The 22,222-nt window shown below is 42.6% G+C and overlaps 1 protein-coding gene and 1 long non-coding RNA gene across 6 annotated transcripts; one reads left to right on the top strand and one right to left on the bottom strand.

Annotated features, from left to right (window-relative positions):
* Positions 1-714: 714 nt before the first annotated feature.
* Positions 715-17,956, bottom strand: LOC100554588 (zinc finger and SCAN domain-containing protein 21). Of its 5 annotated transcripts, none has more exons than XM_016997896.2 (6): positions 17,818-17,956; positions 13,921-14,530; positions 13,390-13,504; positions 11,220-11,314; positions 10,816-10,999; positions 715-7,612 (listed from the first exon to the last, which is right to left on the bottom strand). In XM_016997896.2, the coding sequence occupies exons 2-6, from the start codon at positions 14,332-14,334 to the stop codon at positions 6,903-6,905; spliced, it is 1,518 nt and encodes a 505-aa protein (XP_016853385.2). In that variant the 5' UTR covers positions 14,335-14,530; positions 17,818-17,956; the 3' UTR covers positions 715-6,902. The 5 variants fall into 5 exon arrangements, with proteins under 5 accessions (XP_016853385.2, XP_016853386.2, XP_016853388.2 ...); XM_016997897.2 differs by having other exon boundaries at positions 17,804-17,946; XM_016997899.2 differs by lacking the exon at positions 17,818-17,956 and adding an exon at positions 14,847-14,916.
* On the top strand, positions 15,010-21,029 carry LOC134296886 (uncharacterized). Its single transcript, XR_010003707.1, has 2 exons — positions 15,010-15,204; positions 17,929-21,029. It is a non-coding gene; the product is annotated as an uncharacterized LOC134296886 (long non-coding RNA).
* The last annotated feature ends 1,193 nt before the right edge of the window (positions 21,030-22,222 follow it).

Genomic DNA, 22,222 nt, shown 5'->3' with positions numbered 1-22,222 from the left:
GTAGAGTCTCACTTATCCAAGCTTCGCTTATCCAAGTTTCTGGATTATCCAAGCCATTTTTGTAGTCAATGTTTTTGATATATTGTGATATTTTGGGGCTAAATTCATAAATAAGTAATTACAACATAACATTCCTGCGTATTGAACTGCTTTTTCTGTCAAATTTGTTGTCTAACATGATGTTTTGGTGCTTAATTTGTAAAATCATAACCTAATTTGATGTTTAATAGGCTTTTCCTTAATCCCTCCTTATTAACCAAGCTTCTGCCGGCCCATTTAGCTTGGATAAGTGAGACTCTACTGTCCCACAATTTGATAGCCTTGAGCCATGGTAGTTAAAGCAGTGTCGAGATTTTCTTTTTCCCATGTCAGGAGCAACTTGAGAAACTGCATTGTTTCTGGTATGAGAGAATTGGCCATCTGCAAGGACGTTGCCTAGGGTATGCCCAAATGTTTTTTTAATATTTTACCATCCTTGTGGGAGACTTCTCTCATGTCCATGCATGGAGCTGGAGCTGACAGAGAGAGCTCATCCGCGCTCTCCCTGGGTTGGATTTGAACCAGCAACCTTCAGGTCAGCAACCCAACCTTCAAGTCATCAGTCCTGCCGGCACAAGGGTTTAACCCACTGCACCATCAGGGGCTCCTAGTGTTAATTTCAGTGTAGATTCACATTGGTTTTCGCCAGAAAGTTACAATAAAAAAACCCTGAAATAACAATAATAATAATTATGTTTATTCATACCCTGCTTTTCTCTCCACAAGGATACTCAAAGCCACTCACCACAACACACCACCACACCCAGATATAGGCAGCTGTGGTTTAATGTGTTGTCGAAGGCTTTCATGGCCGGGATCACAGGATTGTTGTATGTCTTTCAGGCTGTGTGGCCATGTTCCAGAAGTATTCTCTCCTGACGTTTCGCCCACATCTATGGCAGGCATCCTCAGAGGTTGTGAGGCATGGAGAAACTAAGCAAGGAAGGTTTATATATAACTGTGGAAAGTCCAGGGTGAGAGAAGAACTCTTGTCAGTTGGAAGCTAGTGTGAATGTTGTAGTTAATAAACTTAATTAGCATTAATTAGCATCCTCTGAGGATGCCTGCCATAGATGTGGGCAAAACATCAGGAGAGAATACTGCTGGAACATGGTCACACAGCCCGAAAGACACACAACAACACAGCTGTGGTTTACTTAAAGAGCTACAAAATTCAAAAGAGGAACTTTCCCCAAGTTCTGGTTTTCATTATGCCACAGCATGAGTCAGAATAAGTCAACAGCTGGGCCACAGAAGGGCCGGGTGAAATTATATTCCAGACGCAAAACAACAGTAAAACTTTCCACCTTTTCCCACAGGTCCGAAGTCCCAAGCCAAACCCTCGGAGGCACAGAAGGATGGCTGTTTATTTCCTTTTCTCCTGGGGAAATCTCTGGCTCTTTTGAGACAAGAATGGCAGCAATAATTCAAACACGGTTTTAATTATAAGGCCAAGCTATGTCACTTCTGTGAACCTCCTGGACTCTCAGGAAAACATGTTTGCAAGGAAAACCCCATCAAAAACAAAGTCCACAAGTTGGCATTACTTTTCATTCAACCCTCGTATGTATATTGATGTACACTGTCAACATAATGCAGTTTGATGTCACGTAAAGTGGTGTCTTAATGCTGTGTCTTAATGTTATGGAATCATAGGAGTTGTCGTTTTTCGCAAGTCAAAGGAAAGGCTGGTGCCTCTAAACATCGACTTTCAGTATTACATAGCATTGAGCCACAGCAGTTAAACTGGCATCAAAGTCCATGCATTCAACAGTGTAGATGTACCTTAAGTCACTTTTAAGAAACTTTATACTACTGCGGTAGCATGAAATGTTGCACTAGCAGGACATCAGATTAATAAATAACTGGGGTGATAGACAGTTTGATCACTGAACTTGAGCATAAGTCACACAAGGCTCCTAGAGCGTAAACAGGAAAAAAAAACTGGAAAGGAACATTGAGGTTAAAAACCTTCATCTCGTGTGCTTTCTAAGGTCTGTGGAAGGAAACATGTTCACATTTTTGTTGATTTGAAGAACCTCCCTTCTCAAAGTACAAATTTCCCATTTGGAGATAAAGCCTTTCCTGGTCCAAAAGTAGATGCATTGTTTACGAGGAATCTTTTTAAATTTAAACATTAATAAACATTGGAAGTGTTTGCAAAAACGCTTCTGCACATCAAGTAGAAGACATAGGTTCTTCCTGTCAGTTGAAAGTTGCCAACTCTTGCTTGGCAAAGTTTACTTTCCAATTGGGAAATCATTAGCTTGGTGCATGGATATTTGGATCAAAGTCTGTGCTACGTAAAACACATGGGTCTAAAATCCTATTTTAGATCTAACTAGTCATATCATGGTCATACGCGATCGCTTGCGGCCAAGTACAATTGTCTTTGAGAAGTATGAGTTTTGGCACTGGGACCTATTCTGGGTCCACGCCCTCCTCTTGGCATGTTTCTCCTGTTTTCCCTCAATAAAGTAAAGCAACGAGGGTTGAATGAAAAGTAATGCCTCCACCTTCATAACTCCTCAACAGATGGCAGTACTGGTATGTGGCAGACTTGAAATTTGCCAGGCACTCCTCTCATGTTACAAGAATGAAGGTGACATCTTTCTCCTTTGGGGTGACACCTTCTGCTGTCAAGAATTCAATGACTGAACGTTGCTTAAGTCGCATTGACCAACCGTCTGCTCAGGGTTCCATACTTCGCACTTTAACAACACAACTGTTCAGTGCTAAGGCTTCCCCGTCTGCGCAGGGTTCCATATTTCTCACTTTAACAACACAACCGTTCAATGCTAAGGCTTCCCTGTCTGCGCAGGGTTCCATACTTCGCACTTTAACAACACAACAGTTCAATGCTAAGGCTTCCCTGTCTGCGCAGGGTTCCATACTTCGCACTTTAACAACACAACCGTTCAATGCTAAGGCTTCCCTGTCTGCCCAGGGTTCCATACTTTGCACTTTAACAACACAACTGTTCAGTGCTAAGGCTTCCCCGTCTGCGCAGGGTTCCATATTTCTCACTTTAACAACACAACCGTTCAATGCTAAGGCTTCCCTGTCTGCGCAGGGTTCCATACTTCACACTTTAACAACACAACCGTTCAATGCTAAGGCTTCCCTGTCTGCCCAGGGTTCCATACTTTGCACTTTAACAACACAACTGTTCAGTGCTAAGGCTTCCCCGTCTGCGTAGGGTTCCATACTTCGCACTGTAACAACACAACCGTTCAATGCTAAGGCTTCCCTGTCTGCCCAGGGTTCCATACTTTGCACTTTAACAACACAACTGTTCAGTGCTAAGGCTTCCCCGTCTGCGCAGGGTTCCATACTTCACACTGTAACAACACAACCGTTCAATGCTAAGGCTTCCCGCCATATGGAACTGTAGAGGAGAGTCTACTGAACAAGCCAGTACCTGCCGCAGACCAGGACTGCCATCTGTTGAGTTATGAAGGTGGAGGCATTACTTTTCTTTCAACCCTCATATTTACTCAATTGGATTTACTTACATGCCACCACATTATTCCACCATTGGCTTGGTGGGTACACAGTTGACCATCCCTTATCTAAAATGCTTGCAACTAAAAGTGTTCAAATTTTTGGATTTTAGAATACTTGCATATTGTACATAATGAACCTTGGAGTTGTGATGGGACCCATGTCTACACCTGACATTCGTTTATGTTTCATATACATCTTACACACATATTTTGAAGGTAATTTTATACACCACATTTGTAAAAATGTTGTGCCAGAAACACAATTTGTGTATACTGAACCATCTATCTCAAGCCACCCATGTTGACAATTTTGGAGCATTTCTGTTTTAGGATAAGTCACAATGGTTCTCAACCTATGGGTCCCCAGGTGTTTTGGCCTACAACTCCCAGAAATCCCATCCAGTTTACCAGCTTGTTAGGATTTCTGGGAATTGAAGGCCAAAACATCTGGGGACCCCAGGTTGAGAATCATTGGGATAAGACATGCTCCACCTGTATTCTAGTTGGAACAAACTGAGTTGGCATCCTGTTAGTAACTTGCTTATGTCTATGTCTAGATTCCTGATATTTTCTGTTGAACCTGGACTCTTATCTTTGATTTGTTGAATCAAAATAGATATTATCGACCCTTATATACTAATTCAAATACATTCCCCAATTCCCCATATAACGTCTAGTTTGGGAGTAAATTTTAATCTTAATCTTTCATGAAGAATATCCCAAAGGTCTTTCATCTCAAAAACTGTACAAGAAAGGAAAAAAAATCCAAAAATGAAATGTGGAATCCACATGAACAATCATCATAGGTATAGATCACTCTTGTTCAGATGGTAAATACATAAAATGTTGAAATGTGAAGGCAGCAACTACATAGGGTGGTTGTGTGTTTTCTGGGCTGTATGGCCATGTTCCAGAAGCATTTCCTCCTGATGTTTCTCCCACATCTATGGCAGGCATCCTCAGAGGTTGTGAGGTATATGGGTGCAACTTGGGTGCCTCTTTCCCTTTCATATACCTCACAACCTCTGAGGATGCCTGCCATAGATGTGGGCGAAACGTCAGGAGGGAATACTTCTGGAACATGGCCATATAGCCCGGAAAACACACAACAACCCTGTGATTCCAGCCATGAAAGCCTTCGACAACACAGCAACTACATATCTGACAGTAACAGTTGTAGTACAAAATAGCTATTACAGAGACCTTGTGTGTGATTTTATTTTAAAAGCAGTTTTTAATCTGATTTTAAAGTGTCACTAGTGTTGGTGTCCCCATGATAGCTCATGGTGTCACCCCCAAAGGCCCATTTCTGTACCACAATGTTGTACCTAAAATACCATAATCTTCAATTCACCACACCCTCCTGAGATGATGCACACATTCACAGAGCACCCAGTTCATTGCTCCTGATTTTCCCCCCCGTGTCGCTTCTGGTATAACAGAATTAGCCATTTGCAAGAACATTGCCTAGTGGACGCCCAGATGTTTTACCATCCTTCTGGGAGGCTTCTCTCATGTCCCCGCATGGGGAGCTGGAGCTGACAGAGGGAGCTCACCCACTCTCACCAGATTCGAACCACTGACCTATCGGTGATCACTTCTGCCGGCACAAGGGTTTAACCCATTGAATCACCGCATCTTTAAATATCTGAAAGGGTGTCATATTGACAAGGCAACAAACTTGTTTTCTGCTGCTCCAGATACTAGAGACACATCTACACTATAGAATTAATTCAGTTGGACATGACTTTATCAACTATGGCTCAGTGCTAAGGAACCATGGAAGCTGCAGCTTTGCAAGGCCTTTAGCCTTTCTCTGCCAAAGAGGTGGCAAAATAAGTTAAAACCTTGTGCCGGCTGAACTGCTGACTTGAAGGTTGGCAGCTCGAATCTACGAAATGGGGTGAGCTCCCACCTGTCAGCCCTAGCAACGTCTTTGAAGGCGGCCGATTCTCTCACACCAGAAGCGACTTGCCTCAATTTGCCTCTGACATGATTAAAAAACAAACTACAACATCCAAGATTTCACCACATTGAGCTGTGAAAAGTTTGACAAGTAGTGGAATCACAATGCATTAACTGAACACACAGCAACGGATTCAAACTACTGGAAAAGAGGTTTGTTGTGTGTTTTCCAGGCTGCATGGCTATGTTCCAGAAGTATTCTCTCCTGATGTTTCGCCCACATCTATGGCAGGCATCCTCAGATGTGTGAGGTATGTTGTGAGGTATGGAGAAACTAAGCAAGGAAACCATGAAAATGAACAAAATCTGGCTACCAGTATTTTAAAAAAACTTAAAAATCAGAACAGTAAATAAGAAGCAACACTCTGAAAACAGAGGAGTTCCAGACATGAATCAACCAGGGGCAGCTAACGACTCTGAACAAAGGATGCCCCCAGGCAGGAAGAAGCCAGGAGACAAAGCTATTCAATGCTAATTAAGTTGATTAACTACAACATTCACACTAGCCTCCAACTGACAAGAGTTCTTCTCTCACCCTGGACTTTCCACAGATATATATAAACCTTCCTTGCTGAGTTTCTCCATAGCTCACAACCTCTGAGGAAGCCTGCCATAGAGGTGGGTGAAACGTCAGGAGAGAATACTTCTGGAACATGGCCATGCAGCCCAGAAAACACACAACAACCCTGTGATTCTGGCCATGAAAGCCTTCGACATCATAGTGGAAAAGAGATCCCACTAGAATATCAACAATAAGACCTGATCAGCAATGCCTGGGCGTGTGGTTTAGCCTCCTTCTCTAGAAGTTTTTAAACCAAGGCTGTCTGCTGGGAAGGTTTTGATTGTGCTTTTCCTGCATAGCAGGGGGTTGGACTGGATGGCCCCTGGGAACCCAATTCTATGATCCTATGACAGACACTCATTATTCACATACTTTCACAAGGGTTTTGTAATGAAGGGTTTTGTTTTCAACATAAGACTTTAATCTGTTCACATCCCAGTCACAGAGATAATGTTACAGGATTCCTCTTCCTTGCGTATTCTTTGATGTGAACCAAGGTGCCCACTCTATGTAGTTTGATGTAAACTCCTTCCACACTCAAAGCACCTGTATGGTTTCACAGGTGTGACGTGTGCGCTCTGGTTGAAACTCTTTCTGCACTTGGAGCATTTCTAGGGCTTCTCCTCGGAGAATTTGTGGATGTTGTTTCAGGTGTGGGCTCTGATTGAAGCTCTTTTCACATTCTAAACACTTATATGGCTTCTCCTCCACACAACTCCTATGATTCTGCTATCATCGAAACCCTTTCCACATTCTGCTACTGCCGAAGCTCTCCCCACACTCTGGGCATTTATTTGGCCTCTCCCCTCTGTAAATTTATTTTGTGTAGTTTAAGGATGATCCTTGGACTGAAGCTCTTGCCGGACTTCCAAGCACTGGAACAGCTTTGCCCCCGTGTGAATTCGTTGGTGTCTCTTGAGGTGTGTGCTGTGGTTGAAACTCTTTCCACATTCGGGACACGTGTAGGGCTTCTCCCCGGTGTGAATTCTTTGATGTTTGCTAAGGTTTGAACTCTGGGTGAACATCTTCCCGCACACGGAGCATTTGTAGGGCTTCTCCCCGGTGTGGACTCTCTGGTGGGCTTTGAGTTCTGGTCCACGAATGAAGCCTTTCCCACATTCCGGGCACTTGAAGGGCTTCTCCTCCATGTGAATCCTTTGGTGTCTTTTAAGGCCCTGGCTTTCGCTGAAATGTTTCCCGCAGTCTGAGCATCCAAAGGGCTTTCTGACGGCATCAAATCGTGGCGGAAAGGTGAGGACTGGGATATGACTAAACTGGTTTCCGCACTCCAAGAATGTACGCATTTTCTCCTGAGGGTGAATTTTTCGATGTTCAGTTAGGAATATGTCCTGAGTGAAGCTCTCTCCACAATCAGAACATATCAAGAGTTTTTCTCCATCTTGAATATTCTTGTTGTTTCCGTCACAAAATTCCCCTGGCACTATAATTTCATGGAAATCAATGCCTTCCAGAGCAATGTTTTCTTCTTCAATTTTGATTTTCTGATGCTCCACTTCTCGATCGTTTTCACTCTCCACACCTGAAACAGGTTTTTACAAAATTGGTCAGTGAAGAACAGATCCTCAAATCAAAGAACAGACCTAATCAATCAATCTTTCTGGTGATGAATAAAACAGACAAGAAGGTGGTAACTAAACATTGGCTTCATTTCATGCAAAAAATCCACAGATTCAATCCCTGGCAACTTTAAACAGATGTACAGGTTAAGTTTTCCTTATCTGGAAGGTTGAAATCCCCGGTAACTCTAAATAGATGTACAGGATGACTCTCTCTTTTTCAGAAACCTGAAATCTTATTTGCACTACAAATAAGATACAGTAGAGTCTCACTTATCCAACATAAACGGGCCAGCAGAATGTTGGAAAAGCGAATATGTTGGATAATAAGGCGGGATTAAGGAAAAGCCTATTAAATGTCAAATTAGGTTATGATTTTACAAATTAAGCACCAAAACATCATGTTATACAACAAACATGACAGAAAAAGTAGTTCAATACACAGTAATGCTATGTATTAATTACTGTATTTACGAATTTAGCACCAAAATGTCACAATGTATTGAAAACATTGACTACAAAAACATTGACTACTAAAAGGAAGACTGCGTTGGATAATCCAGAATGTTGGATAAATGGATGTTGGATAAGTGAGACTCTACTGTATGTGCAGTGTGCATAGTTGTTCACACAATATACAGTCCTAGCCATGATAATAATAATAATAATAACATTATTTTTGTACTCCGCCTCCATCTCCCCGAAGGGACTCGGGGCGGCTTCTATGGGGCCAAGCCCGGATGATTACAATAAACAGAATAAAACACACACAAAAAAGAAAAAAAATACAGACACAAATATAAAAATTTGCACATTAACATAATAAAATTTAAAAGGTGATTGTAGTAAAACATGATTTGGGCATCAAGGTAAAAGTCTTAAAAACGAACTGGGCAAAGTGCACCGAGTGACTTTTGTAAACACAGGGGATGAGGTAACTGGCTAAAGGTCTACAATCAATGAGAGAGCAACTTGGGATGGGGTGGACCCTGTAGATATATCAAACTGATAGAACAGGTAAAGTGCAACAAATAAGGGAATGGTCAGCGATACAGGTTTATCATGGGGGTGAGAAATTCATTCTCCAAAAGCATGTTGGAAGAGCCAAGCTTTTAAGGGTGGGGGCCACAACAGAGAAGGCCCTCTCTCTCATCCTCACCAACCGTGCTTGTGACAGGGGTGGAAGCGAGGAGGGCTCCCCTGACGAAAGGCTGGTAACAAATAGCATTATTATTTCTTCTTCTTCCTCCACCTCCTTCTCCTCCTCCTCCTCTTCCTTCTCCCACCATCTACGATCATCTTTGATAATTCAACACAAGGATAACCACAACCTACTTCAGAGTTTCCAGGAAGCTCTAGAAACAGGCCTGCACAACCTGTGGCCCTCTAGGTGTTTGGGCTTCCATTCCCAGAAGTCCGAGCCAGCTTGTCCAATGGACAGGAATTCGGAGAGTTGAAGTCCAAAATACCTGGAGGGCTACAGGTTGTGCAGGTCTGCTCTGGAGTGACCCCACTGTCACAGAAATGCGATATATGGTTTGAATGAACTGTAAGGAAGGTGCATGGATGGGGCCTAATCTGGCTGAAGATACCATTCTAAAAGATTAAGGCCTGCAATGGCTAAATCATTAACAACCTTCTTGCTGAACTGCAATTAAAAGTTGCTGAACTGTGATAAGAAATGTGACAGTGATAAGAGAAATATTTACATCTGTCAACATTTGCTGACTTGATGCATTTTTGGGGAAAAACAATGTGTTTACATTAATCGGAGGCAATGGCTCTTTTAAGTTAAAGAAATGTTTACAACATTCCTTATGTCCCTAGGGAGATTAGATTAGCACCTACCCTGGCCACATTCCGCAAAAATTTGAAGACTTGGATGTTCCAATATGCTTTTGAACAGTAGGTCTGTTTTTATCACCATCCAGTCTTAACTATTTACTGCGCTAACTCTCAGCACTTTACCCTATTCCTGAATCTCATTGCCTTGTGTTTTTGCACACGCCTGCCTTCCCTGTAACTTCGTAATAGCCACACTGTTTAGTCCTGATGCTCTCTGATGTACAGTACAGTCTCACTTATCCAATGTTCTGGATTATCCAACGCATTTTTGTAGTCAATGTTTTCAATATATCGTGATATTTTGGTGCTAAATTCGTAAATACAGTAATTACTACATAGCATTAGTGTGTAATGTTTCTGGCTAGCCAAACAACCTGTCAGGAATTTACAACTTTGGGACAACATCAGCGAAATATTGCTATGTAAGTGACCTTATTACAATCCAAAAAGTGTGACAGACAGCGAGCTGTTCACCCGCTATGCTCTGCTCCATTGGGAAGGAGAGAGATGGTGTACCTTGGAAGTGGCAGATCTGCAATGGAATGCGGAGTCTGGTCACTTTGGGCTCCTTTTTTCAAGGGAAGAGGAAGGGGTGGATTTTGGAGTCATGATATGAGTTGCAGGGAATCAAGTTCTGCAGTATAGAAAGAGGGGTCTGATCCTTGGCTTGTTCTTAGGAAAAGAGGATGCATTTTGGCATTCTGAAGTTTAAGAGTTGGCAGATTTGCAAGGAAACAGTCTGGCCTAAGAGATGTTCTTTTCCAGATGACAGCAGAACTGAGAAATGGCGATGTATGCATGAAGATGAATGCATGACATGTGTGTGAATGTTGAGTAAAAATGTAACCCCCCTTGTTTGTTTGTTAGCCAATGTAACTGTAGTTTGTAAATCCAATGTTGTTACATAGAATCTGTATGTCTAATGTCATTCTTTGTGTAAAAGTTTTGTAAAAGTTCTGATATACCCACTCACACTGGAAATTGCAATAAAAAGAACTTTTTAAAAAAGTATTAATGACACTGACATTTTTGAGGTGTAGACAGTTGGATTGGCCCGATCCAGCATTCATGTTTCAAAAAGATCCATTGCTGTGACACTGCCAAAAGCAACTCCCTGGTAGAACTTTGCTGGCGACATCATTTCTGGTGATTGCATGGCTGGGAAACCAGTCGTGATTTCTCCAAAAGTGACACTGCCAGCAAGGCTCTGTCAGGGAGTTGCTTTGGGCTCTAATGCTTGAGGAATATCCATTTTATATTTTGGGTCATCTCTGGAGCAGTTTACTCTGGAAAATTTCAGCAGGTGTAGATGTCACCTTACACAGAGCTTTGGTCTGATCCAGCAGCGGCAGAGAAGAAGCCACGCCTGGAGAGGACAGGTTTCCGCAGCTCCACAGCTCTCCTCTGTGATTGTCTTCGCTGGATCCGCCTGGCCTGGCATTGACATCAGCCAGATCTCCTTGGTGGGATGTAGCAAAATGCATCTCCTCAAAGGTCTCTGGACTCTGAAATAGGAAGATAGCATTCAACTGTTAATAAACTATGGAAGAATTTCCCCAAAAGACAGAACATCCTCTGTGGCAGTTGAAAGCCTTCCTAGCAGGCCGCCTCATTCACAGACAGGAACAGGAAAACGCTGAGTTTCCTTCCAGTTCAAGGAATTATGAAAGGGAAAGAGGCACCCAAGTTGTTTCCGTACAAGATACCCAACAATCCCTGCCGTACCTGTTCTGATTTCACAGTAACTGTCTCAATATCTCCACAAAGCGAAGGTGACCTAGATGGGATCCCCGCACCATCTGAAACTGTCCTTCTGTTTTCTAAAACAAAGACAAAGAAGGTGGGAAACAGCGATGCCAGGCCTCAGGACAATGACCCTGAATCTCTAGCTTTCACTGGTCAACTCCAGGCAGGAGTCAGGTTCAATCACCACAGTTTGTATAGTCAACAAAGATATATTAGGGCCGGGCTGTGGGGCAACTGGTTAGTAGCCAGCTGCAATAAATCACTACTGACCGGGAGGTCATGGGATCGAAGCCTGGGTCGGATTGAGCTCCCAACCATTTAATAGCGTATCTTGCAGTTAATCTAAGAAGCTCAAAAGACAATTGCATCTGTCAAGTAGAAAATCTAGATACCACTTTATGAAGGGAGGCTAATTTAACTAATTTACGACACCATAAAACCTGCCAGCAGTGTGCGGAAAGGAATGAAAAGGTACTACCATCAAGGACTCAGTCTCACAAGTGGACGGAGAAGCGGCAGCTCCCCGTGACCAGAACTGAGCATACCCTCATGAAGCCAGAAGCTGGAAAATGTTAAATTGCCTCTGTGTCTGTCTATACGTCGTATGTCTAATGGCACTGAATGTTTGCCATGTGTATGTGCATTGTAATCCGCCCTGAGTCCCCTTCGGGGTGGGAAGGGCAGAATATAAAAGCTGCAAATAAATAAATAAATAAATATTGCTATCTCTGGATAGCTATCTGCCAATTGCTTATCAGTGTGTGTCCGTCCGTCTGTCGTTCTTTTCTCTGCTCTGCCACAGAAAATGTGCCAGCCTTTTTTAGTTTCCTATTTTCAACTTGGAATTAATTTACCTTCCTAAATGTCAGCCCTGATTTAGTGCTATTTCCTTTTACTATTAAAATGAATGTTTGTCACTCAGTCTAGGTACTGCATGACCCCCTTATCCACGGAGTCACTATTGACGGGCTCACACACCAAAAAAATAAAAATCTCCACCCCTTGGATGGGTTTGTGGACCTCTAGGTCTTCCTGTGCAATTCTAGAGTATCTCTCCAGCTTAAGTAGAGTCAAAATACAGTGTTCCCTCGCTACTTTGCGATTTGCTTTTCGCGGATTTGCTATTTTGCAGTTTTTCAATAAATACTAATTTAATAAGCCATGAAAAATTATGATTTTTCCTTACTTCCTCTCTCTTTCTCCTTCCTTCCTAAGGAGAAGCCTAAGAAAGGAAGGAAGGAGAATCTGAAGGGAGAGAAAAGGAGGCTGAAGCAGCTTGTAAACAAAACAGTTGAACAGCATCAGTGAGTTTGTAAACAACACAAATATAGCGTCCCTATTTTGCGGATTTTCACTTTTTGCGGGTGGTCTTGGAACGTAACCCCCGGGATAAGTGAGGGAACACTGTATAGGATTTGCTGTTTTTCATAGTTTCAAATATTCCCAAACATTTTAGAACAGAGGGGTTATATTGGGACTAGGGAGGAATAATCTTTTCATTTCAATCTGATCTAGGAACAGGACCTTCAGCTAAGACTACTGTCTTGCTTCCAAAACAGGGGAAAGACAGTGAGAGAGAAAAAGACAGAAAGATAGACAAAAGTCAGATTAGATATTAAAAATTGAATGGCATCTGTGATCACCTACGGTTGTTGCTAAAAGGCTAATTCCAGATATCACCAAGGGGCCATCCCTACTTCTCAAACATTTAAGTCCCGGGAACCTTCCTGATCTGGCAAACGTAGCTGCTTTGAATATCATTGTGGCTGAGGACAGAAGTAAACATTCTCTAAATAAGTATAAATTTAATAAATAAATAAAATCTACTGTATTTTGACTGATCCTGAAGCATACCACAAAAATGTACCGAAGGACCTAGAGAAGCCCACAAACACTTCCAGGGGTAAGGGAAATATATTCTGGAGCAATTGAAAACTACAGGTGGAAAAGGGAGGTGTCTTACTGTAATCCAAGTAGTTACTTTGGATTTACTTGAGGAACACATCTGTTAAGGAAACAATTCCTTTCTAAATCTTCAGAGAAACTGGACAGAATGGCTACCTTGGAAAGAAGCTCAAGGAGAACAAGAGAGCAGCTTGTGGATTTTGGACATTTGTGGAAGGAGAGGACATGCAAATATCACCCTTACCCATTGAGGGAGAACCTCCATCATGCTCCTCCCCAGTCTCCCATGACAGCACCTTCTTCTCAGTATCATTTGGGGAATCTGTACCTGAGAAGTCCATGGCCATGTCTGATGGCTCCTGGAAGAGAGTGAAAGATCTCAGGAAGAAGAAGAAGAACCAGGAAAGGAAAGAAACAGAACAACCTAGCAACGTTTCTCAATAGACTTAACTCAGGTATGGACAAACTTTGGCCCTCAAGGTGTTTTGGACTTCAGCTCCCACAATTTACAGGCTGTTAGGAATTGTGGGAACTTAAGTCCAAAACACCTGCAGGGTTGAAGTTTGCTCATGCCTGACTTAAATTGTGTCAAATGTGTGAGAATGCTACACTAGTGTTATTAGCGTGGATGAATTCTGACACACATTGCCTGTTGGTGGCAGTGTCCAATAATGAGTTTACACAAAGTCTGACCCATAAATCAAGAGACATGTGGGGATAGAATAAGGTGGACAGTCCTCACACACACCATCCAATAAAATGGAAACAGTCTCACCTGAGAACTCGCCTTCTTCTTGTCTTCTGCCTGATCTAGGAGGAAACTTTCAGCCAGGGACACTGCCTGGGAACTAGTCTCTGGCCCAAACTGCTTGACCCAGTTCTTTATCTCCACGGGCAGGACAGCCAGGAACTGCTCCAGTATCAGCAAGTCCAATATCTGAGCTTTTGTATGCTTCTCTGGCTTCAGCCACTCATAGCAAAGATCACAGAGTTGGCTACAAACTTCTCGAGGCCCTTCAGCCTGCCGGTAGCAAACCCCCCGGAAGCGCTGGCGCCGTACATCCGAGCCCAGGTTGTCCTCACCCAGGAGAGTCTGTCCTTCTTTTCCACAGGGATCCTCACTTCTTCGCATCCAGATCTGATGGGAATCTTTCTCTGCCTCAGGATCCACTGAGTCTTGCTCTGCCATCTTGTCTCTCTGCTGCAGCTCTGCTTCCCAAAACGACTTAGAGGATTTCTTTGCTTTGTGCCCCCTTTCTTTCTTTGGGGTGAGAAGGAGATCACATCTCCCAAAGGTCTGAAGCCCTTCTTGGTGCAAGTATTACACTAGCTGAGCCCTTGAGAAGAAATGCTCAGGTATTCCAGCTTGTGGCAATGGCCTTTTCCTGTAAGGAAAGAAAGATAAATGCATTGTCACACAAAGGAACACAAGCAGTGCTAAAGACCCAGTACCAAATGAGTAAAACCACATTTGCTGTGGTTAGAGACACAGGACACTGCTCCCGGTAAAAAAGTAAACATAAAAAAATCCTATTTTTAAAGCTGAGAATAGAATATAATAGCTTTATTGTCACTGTAGACTGTACAATGAAATTAACTGCTTTCCCCAGCACACACCACAAAACAATGCCCTCATCCCTCCACACTCCCACCACCACCACATAGTCACCAATGTGAAGCTAAGGAGTTCAATATAGTTACAGCTCTAGGATAAAAGCTATCCCTCAGTCTGCTTGCTCTTGTCTTTGTCACCCTGTCCCATCGGCCAAATGGTAATAATTAAAAAAAGAATATGCTGGGTGATATGCAGTTGGTACAAAGGTCGGCGGTCAGGTTACTAACCGGAGCTGCTTACAGGGAACGGTCAACACCCCTGTTTAAGCAACTCCACTAGCTGCTGATAACATTCCGGGGCCAATTCAAGGTGCAGATCATTACTTATAAAGCTCTAAATGGTTCGGGACCTGCCTATCTTCGTGACCGCGTGTTCCCCTATGAACCTATGCGATCTCTAAGATCTTCTGGGGAGGCTCTCCTCTCGCTTCCATCTTCCTTACAGGTATGGCTGGTGCGAACGAGAAAGAGAGCCTTCTCAGCCATGGCCCCCTGACTCTGGAACTCCCTCCTAGGAAGATTAGGCTAGAACCTTCCTTATCCCCCTTCCGAAAAGAATTAAAGACCTGGATGTTCCGTCGTGCTTTTGAATAGACAGTCATTTGATAACCAGCTCCAAATGGGACTAATAATCTATCCTGCACTTTATTCGGTCCTTATCTTTTGTCACATGATCGTGCACTTTAGTTATCAATCTATTCTGTACTGCTGCTTTCAGTCTACCCACCCATGAAGATGACAGAAACTGTGTCTGGTTGCCAGTTGATATTATTATTTATTTTAACAATACTGCTGTTTTTATTCTATTTTTATATTGTGAATAGCTTTTTATGTATGTTTTTATTGTGTTGTCGGGCCTTGCCCATGTAAGCCGCCCTCTCCTGCGCAATATATTATATTATTAGCATTGCACAATATTAGCATGATATATTACTATCTTGTACTATACCACTTTACTGTAATATTATTAATATTACACATAATATATAATATATAATTAATATTATTATATTGTATTATTAGTATTATATTGTATTACATTATATGTAATAGATTGTCTGGGGAGGCCCTGCTCTCGGTCCCGCCAGCCTCACAGGCACGGCTGGTGGGAACGAGGGACAGGGCATTCTCGGTGGTGGCTCCTCCCCATTAACGGCAGATTCCAATGCTCCTGGGCTTCAGGAAAGCCTTAAAGACATGGTTGTGTACGCAAGCGTTCAATGAATGAGAACATCTATGTCACATGGTCTGGAGTAAGATTTACATATGAGGATTTTAGATGAATGGATTTTAACTTGAATATGTTTTTTAACTTTTGTATCATGTATTTTACTATGTTATGGTATTAATTTATCTGAACTGTGGTTTGAATGTATTGTGTCAGGCATTAAATTTTTGCCTATTATTGTAAGCCGCCTTGAATCCCCTCGGGTGAGAAAGGCAGGGTAGAAATTATGTAAATAAATAAATATAATATAATATATATTATATTGTATTACATTATGTGTCTATACCTAATATTATTAGTATTAAAGTGTATTACATTATGTGTAATTATATTTTAATATATATAATAATATATAATATAGTTGTAAAGGAGAACAAATGTATGATCCTTTGCTTGGATTTCTAAGGGGAGTTAACGGTGAACTCTGAAATATATATATTATATCGTATTACATATGTAACACAATTATTAAAATTTTATATTGTATTATTATTATATTGTATTACATTATAGGGGCCCCTAGTGGCACAGTGTGTTAAAGCGCTGAGCTGCTGAACTTGAGGAACAAAAGGTCCCAGGTTCAAATCCCGGGAGCGGAATGAGCGCCCGCTGTTAGCCCCAGCTTCTGCCAACCTAGCAGTTCGAAAACATGCAAATGTGAGTAGATCTATAGGTACCGCTCCGGAGGGAAGGTAACAGCGCTCCATGCAGTCATGCCAGTGGCCACATGACCTTGGAGGTGTCTACGTACAATGCCGGCTCTTCGGCTTAGAAATGGAGATTAGCACCAACCCCCAGAGTCGGTCACGACTGGACTTAACATCAGGGGAAACCTTTACCTTTACCTATTACATATGTAATACAATTATTATAATTTTATATTGTATTATTATTATATTGTATTACATTATAGGGGCCCCTGGTGGCACAGTGTGTTAAAGCGCTGAGCTGCTGAATTTGAGGACCAAAAGGTCCCAGGTTCAAATCCCGGGAGCAGAATGAGCACCCGCTGTTAGCCCCAGCTCCTGCCAACCTAGCAGTTCGAAAACATGCCAATGTGAGTAGATCAATAGGTATCGCTCCGGCAGGAAGGTAACGGCGCTCCATGCAGTCATGCCAGTGGCCACATGACCTTGGAGGTGTCTACGGACAAAGCCGGCTCTTCGGCTTAGAAATGGAGATTAGCACCAACCCCCAGAGTCGGTCACGACTGGACTTAACATCAGGGAAAACCTTTACCTTTACCTATTACATATGTAATACAATTATTATAATTTTATATTGTATTATTATTATATTGTATTACATTATAGGGGCCCCTGGTGGCACAGTGTGTTAAAGCGCTGAGCTGCTGAATTTGAGGACCAAAAGGTCCCAGGTTCAAATCCCGGGAGCAGAATGAGCACCCGCTGTTAGCCCCAGCTCCTGCCAACCTAGCAGTTCGAAAACATGCCAATGTGAGTAGATCAATAGGTATCGCTCCGGCAGGAAGGTAACGGCGCTCCATGCAGTCATGCCAGTGGCCACATGATTTTGGAGGTGTCTACGGACAACGCCGGCTCTTCGGCTTAGAAATGGAGATGAGCACCAACCCCCAGAGTTTATGTCAGGGGAAACCTTTACCTTTTATTACATTATAATATTATCAATATTATAGGTATATACAATATATTATATGAATAGCATAGCTCAATATTAGTATTATATAATACTAAGGCGGATGTGGGAGTTGAAGTCCAAAACACCTGGAGGGAGGGCCAAAGTTCGCCATACTTGACTTGAAGCAAAATAAATGAAACAAAATAGATATATGTACCTGCCGTTGCTTACCTCCTGTTTCCCTTCTCTGGACCAGCTCTGCCTCACAAAGACTCCATGGCAACAGTGAGCCGGCTCTCTTTGTGGCTCTTTCCCTTCAAACATGTCACCTTTCTTTCCCAGTGACATCATCACAGAGGGCCACTCCGCCTAGCAACAGCCGATCCTTCAACCTGTCGCCAGGCAATGCAGTGACGTCATCGCAGAGGGCCTATTCGCCTAGCAACAGGCAATGCAGTGACATCACCACACAAGGCCCAGTTCGCCTAGCAACAGCCAATCTAGTGACGGAACCGGAAGCCAGCTTCCCTGGGGCCGCTCTAGGCGTTGCAAGTTTTCTCTGATCTTAACCGTTGAGGTGGCATTTGGTTTTTTTTTCTCCCTCCCCTGTGGCAAGGAATGGAACAGTCCGCCTAGTGCGAGAAAAGGAAGGAAGGATCCAACTATTCTGCAAAACGAGGGGGGCATCATTTTTTCAAACAAATATTGTTACAAATCTGATTAATCTATGGGTGATACAGATAGATAGATAGATAGATAGATAGATAGATAGATAGATAGATAGATAGATAGATAGATAGATAGATAGATAGATAGATAGATAGATAGATAGATAGATAGATAGATATTGGTTGGGATTTCCCAAGCTCTAGCCTAAGTTACTGGACTCCATTTCCCAGAAGCCTCAGCTACCTTGGCCCATGATCAGGGATTCTGGGTAATGGAGTCCACTTAACTTGAAAGTCTAGAGATAGGAAAGTGTTAGGTAGGTAGATAGATGATAGATAGATATTGGTTGGGATTTCCCAAGCGCTAGCCTAAGTTACTGGACTCAATTTCCCAGAAGCCTCAGTTACCTTGGCCCATGATCAGGGATTCTGGGTAATGGAGTCCACCTAACTTGAAAGTCTAGAGATAGGAAAGTGTTAGAGGTACCCAAACGTAGATAGTTTACTACCTTTCAGAATACAGTATTTATTTATTTACCTTATTTATACCCCGCATTTCTCCACACCAGAGGGGGACTCAAGGCGGCTTACAAATGGCACTTATACAGTGCCACAAAACACACAAATTAAGCATAAGGGGCCTGCTTGATATCGCTAGGGAGGGAGTTCCACAGTCGAGGGGCCACCACTGAGAAGGCCCTGTCTTGTCCTCGCCATTCGCGCTTGTGAAGAAGGTGGGATCGAGAGCAGGGCCTCCCCAGATGATCTTAATCTCTGAGGTGGTTCATAGGGGGAGATCCGTTCAGAAAGGTAAGCTGGGCAGGAGTCGTTTAGGGCTTTATAGGCTAAAGTCAGTACTTTGAATTGTGCTTGGATGCAAATTCGCAGCCAGTTGGAGCTTCCGGACAATCTTCAAAGGCAACCCCACATAGAGTGTGTCTATACGAGATATAACCAGAGCATGAACCTGACTTCCCAAGGTACAGGAGCAGTTGTTATTACTACTACTAATGATGATGATGATGATGATGATATACTCGTTGCTCCCCTGAAAATCTACCTTCTTGAAGAGAAGTAAACAACAACAGAAAGAGACAGTAACAAATCTGCATTATTTTATGTATCTATTTATTTTATTTTATTTATTACACTTATTTATATCCCATTGTTTCCCTCCATAAGTAGACTCAAAGCGGCCCTATCTGTCTATATATCTATCTATATATATCTGTGTGTACGTGTGTATATGTACCTGTATATATCTATAAGGTAAAAGTAAAGGTAAAGGTTTTCCCCTGACATTAAGTCCAGTCGTATCCGACTCTGGGGGCTGGTGCTCATCTCCATTTCTAAGCCGAAGAGCCGCCGTTGTCCGTAGACACCTCCAAGGTCATGTGGCCATAGGCATGGCTGCATGGAGCGCTGTTACCTTCCCGCTGGAGTGGCACCTATTGATCTACTCACATTTGCATGTTTTCGAACTGCTAGGTTGGCTCATTCCGCTCCCTAGATCTGAACCTTCGACTTTCTGGTCCACAAGTTCAGCAGCTCAATGCTTTAACATGCTGCACCACCAGGGCCCCTGTATATATATCTATATGTGCCTATATATCTATATGGGTATCTATATGTACCTGTGTGTGTGTGTACCTCATGTCCAAAGCATTGAATAAATAAATATAAAACCGATAAAAAAAAAAAAACACAAGCAGCTAAATGGTTTTAGACCAGAAACAGGCAACAGTGACTGCATTGTCTGCAGTTTTCAACAATTCTTCCTCTGTGCATGAGGCAGGGCATTGTGGGCAAGCATACAGATGCGGAGTTGTCTTATCTGCTCCACAGTTGCACAAAGTGGAGGATTCTTCTGGGTTGTGCCGTTTTGCCAGGTTGTCTTTCGATCTCCCAACTCTGCTTCTGTTCAGGGACTTCCATGTTGCCATTCTTGGTTTGCCCCTGGAGGAAGACCCTCATGGGTCGTGGGCGGCCATCCAGTTGGGATTGCCCGGTTTAGCTGCCCAGAGGGATACTCTTGCTGTTGCTGGGGAAACATTAAGAGGAGTGGTGGTTCTCATGAAACTTTTCCTTGATTTGCGGCTACTGGGAGGCTGATAGTCATGCAGTGGGTGGCTTTCACGGTGTTCAACCTTATTGTGACGGTGCGAGTGGCGCCATCTGTATGTCGAACTGTAAGTTGCAAGATTTGAGTTGTATCATTCCTGATTTTGCCTTTACCCTGTAAATATAATTGGATTGATTGGTTATTTGTAGCTGTCAATCAATGTTGTTTGCACCTGTTATATTGCTTACTCAGCTCAATTGTTTGACTCCATCCTTTTCTGGAGTGGGTCAGTGTTTTTCATTCCACCATCAAGCTCTCTATCAGATGGACGTGAGAGAGAGAGACTTGGCTCTAAAAGCCCTTGATTAAGTTACCACTCAGCACCAATTCTGAGGTTCTTACCCTTGAGACTTATGCTTCATGTTCAGGGCCAACCTGAATGACGTGGAGTCTCAAGCGCCTTCAAATCATTCTTTTGGCAACAGAGGAAGACTGTGTCTTCAAACATAGGCCATTTAGACTGAGGCTGAGGTTTGCTCCGACATTCTCAGCCATTGAGAAAGAGGGACCTGGAAAGGCTTCTCAGCTACAGAGCTCCTTGGACTTAAAACAACCAAAGACTGTAATGTATATTTTCCTTTACCCCTTTGAAACTTCCAGCTTATTGGGATAACCTTTTGTGAACAATAAAACCAGTTTTTGAGTTATCTACAGTGTTTTGGTCCTTGGGAGTTTCAGTTTCCCTAAAGGAGGGCAAGAAGCAATCCCCTGGGGAAAGATGTCACGTCCATGCCTCTTTCGCTAAGCGATATAGCCCCAGGCGCAACGGCACACTTATTTCTCTCACAACTAGCAGCAACTTCTCATTGCACATCAGAGGGGGGGGGGGCAATGCCAGCTAACTTGTAGAGTTTATTCACAGGTGTAGGTTTAAGGCATCCCGTGATGATTCTGCATGTTTCATTCAGTGCTATGTCCACCTGCTTCACATGGGCAGACTTGTGCCAGACAGGACAGGCGTACTCAGCGGTTGAGTAAGACAAGGCCAGGGCTAATGTTCTTATTAATTGTGGGTCTGCACCTCATGCGCTGCCAGTAAGTTTTCACAGGGGGACACAGAAAGAGCCTCCCTGAAGCATGAGTAAATACAATTGGGCGCCCCTTAGGCATGTTTCTTGTAAACAGCTAATATTTCCAACCCAAAAGCATTGCTTTACTACATATATCATATATATCTTTATCTATATCTCTATATATGTATGTCTATCTTTCTATTTCTGTGTGTGTGTGTGTGTGTGTGTGTACAGGGTGTTTGAAAAAGAACTCCCTAGTTTCCATTAAAAGTAAATGGAAACTAGGGAGTTCTTTTTCAAACACCCTTTAGAGAGAGACAGCCATATCTATATGTATGTATCTCTCTCTCTCTATATATATATATATACCCTGTTTCCCCTAAAATAAGACATCCCCAGAAAATAAGACCTAGTAGAGCTTTTGCTGAATTGCTAAATATAAGGCCTCCCCCAAAAGTAAGACCTAGCAAAGCTTTTGTTTGGAAGTATGCCCAACGAACAGAACACCAGAGCATGCAGGATTGGTAAATGTATGTACCATAGAGTGTTGTACATGGAAATATTGGTAGTAACAAGAAATTCTTGATAGGATTCACAGTTTGTCTGGTTATGCTGGTTTGTGATAACTACTGTACAGTATATAATAAATGTTCATTTTTTTGTTTCAACAATAAATGTGAGCTCTTCTTCATGAAAAAATAAGACTCCCCTGAAAATAAGACCTAGCACATCTTTGGGAGCAAAAATTAATATAAGACACGGTCTTATTTTTGGGGAAACACGGTATATATATATGTGTGTGTGTGTGTGTGTGTGTGTGCATGCGTGTATCT

Source organism: Anolis carolinensis, chromosome 2, assembly GCF_035594765.1.
Source record: "Anolis carolinensis isolate JA03-04 chromosome 2, rAnoCar3.1.pri, whole genome shotgun sequence".
Classification (NCBI taxonomy): domain Eukaryota; kingdom Metazoa; phylum Chordata; class Lepidosauria; order Squamata; family Dactyloidae; genus Anolis; species Anolis carolinensis.
The sequence above is the reverse complement of the archived record's forward strand: the minus strand, read 5'-3'. Positions and strand labels throughout refer to the sequence as shown.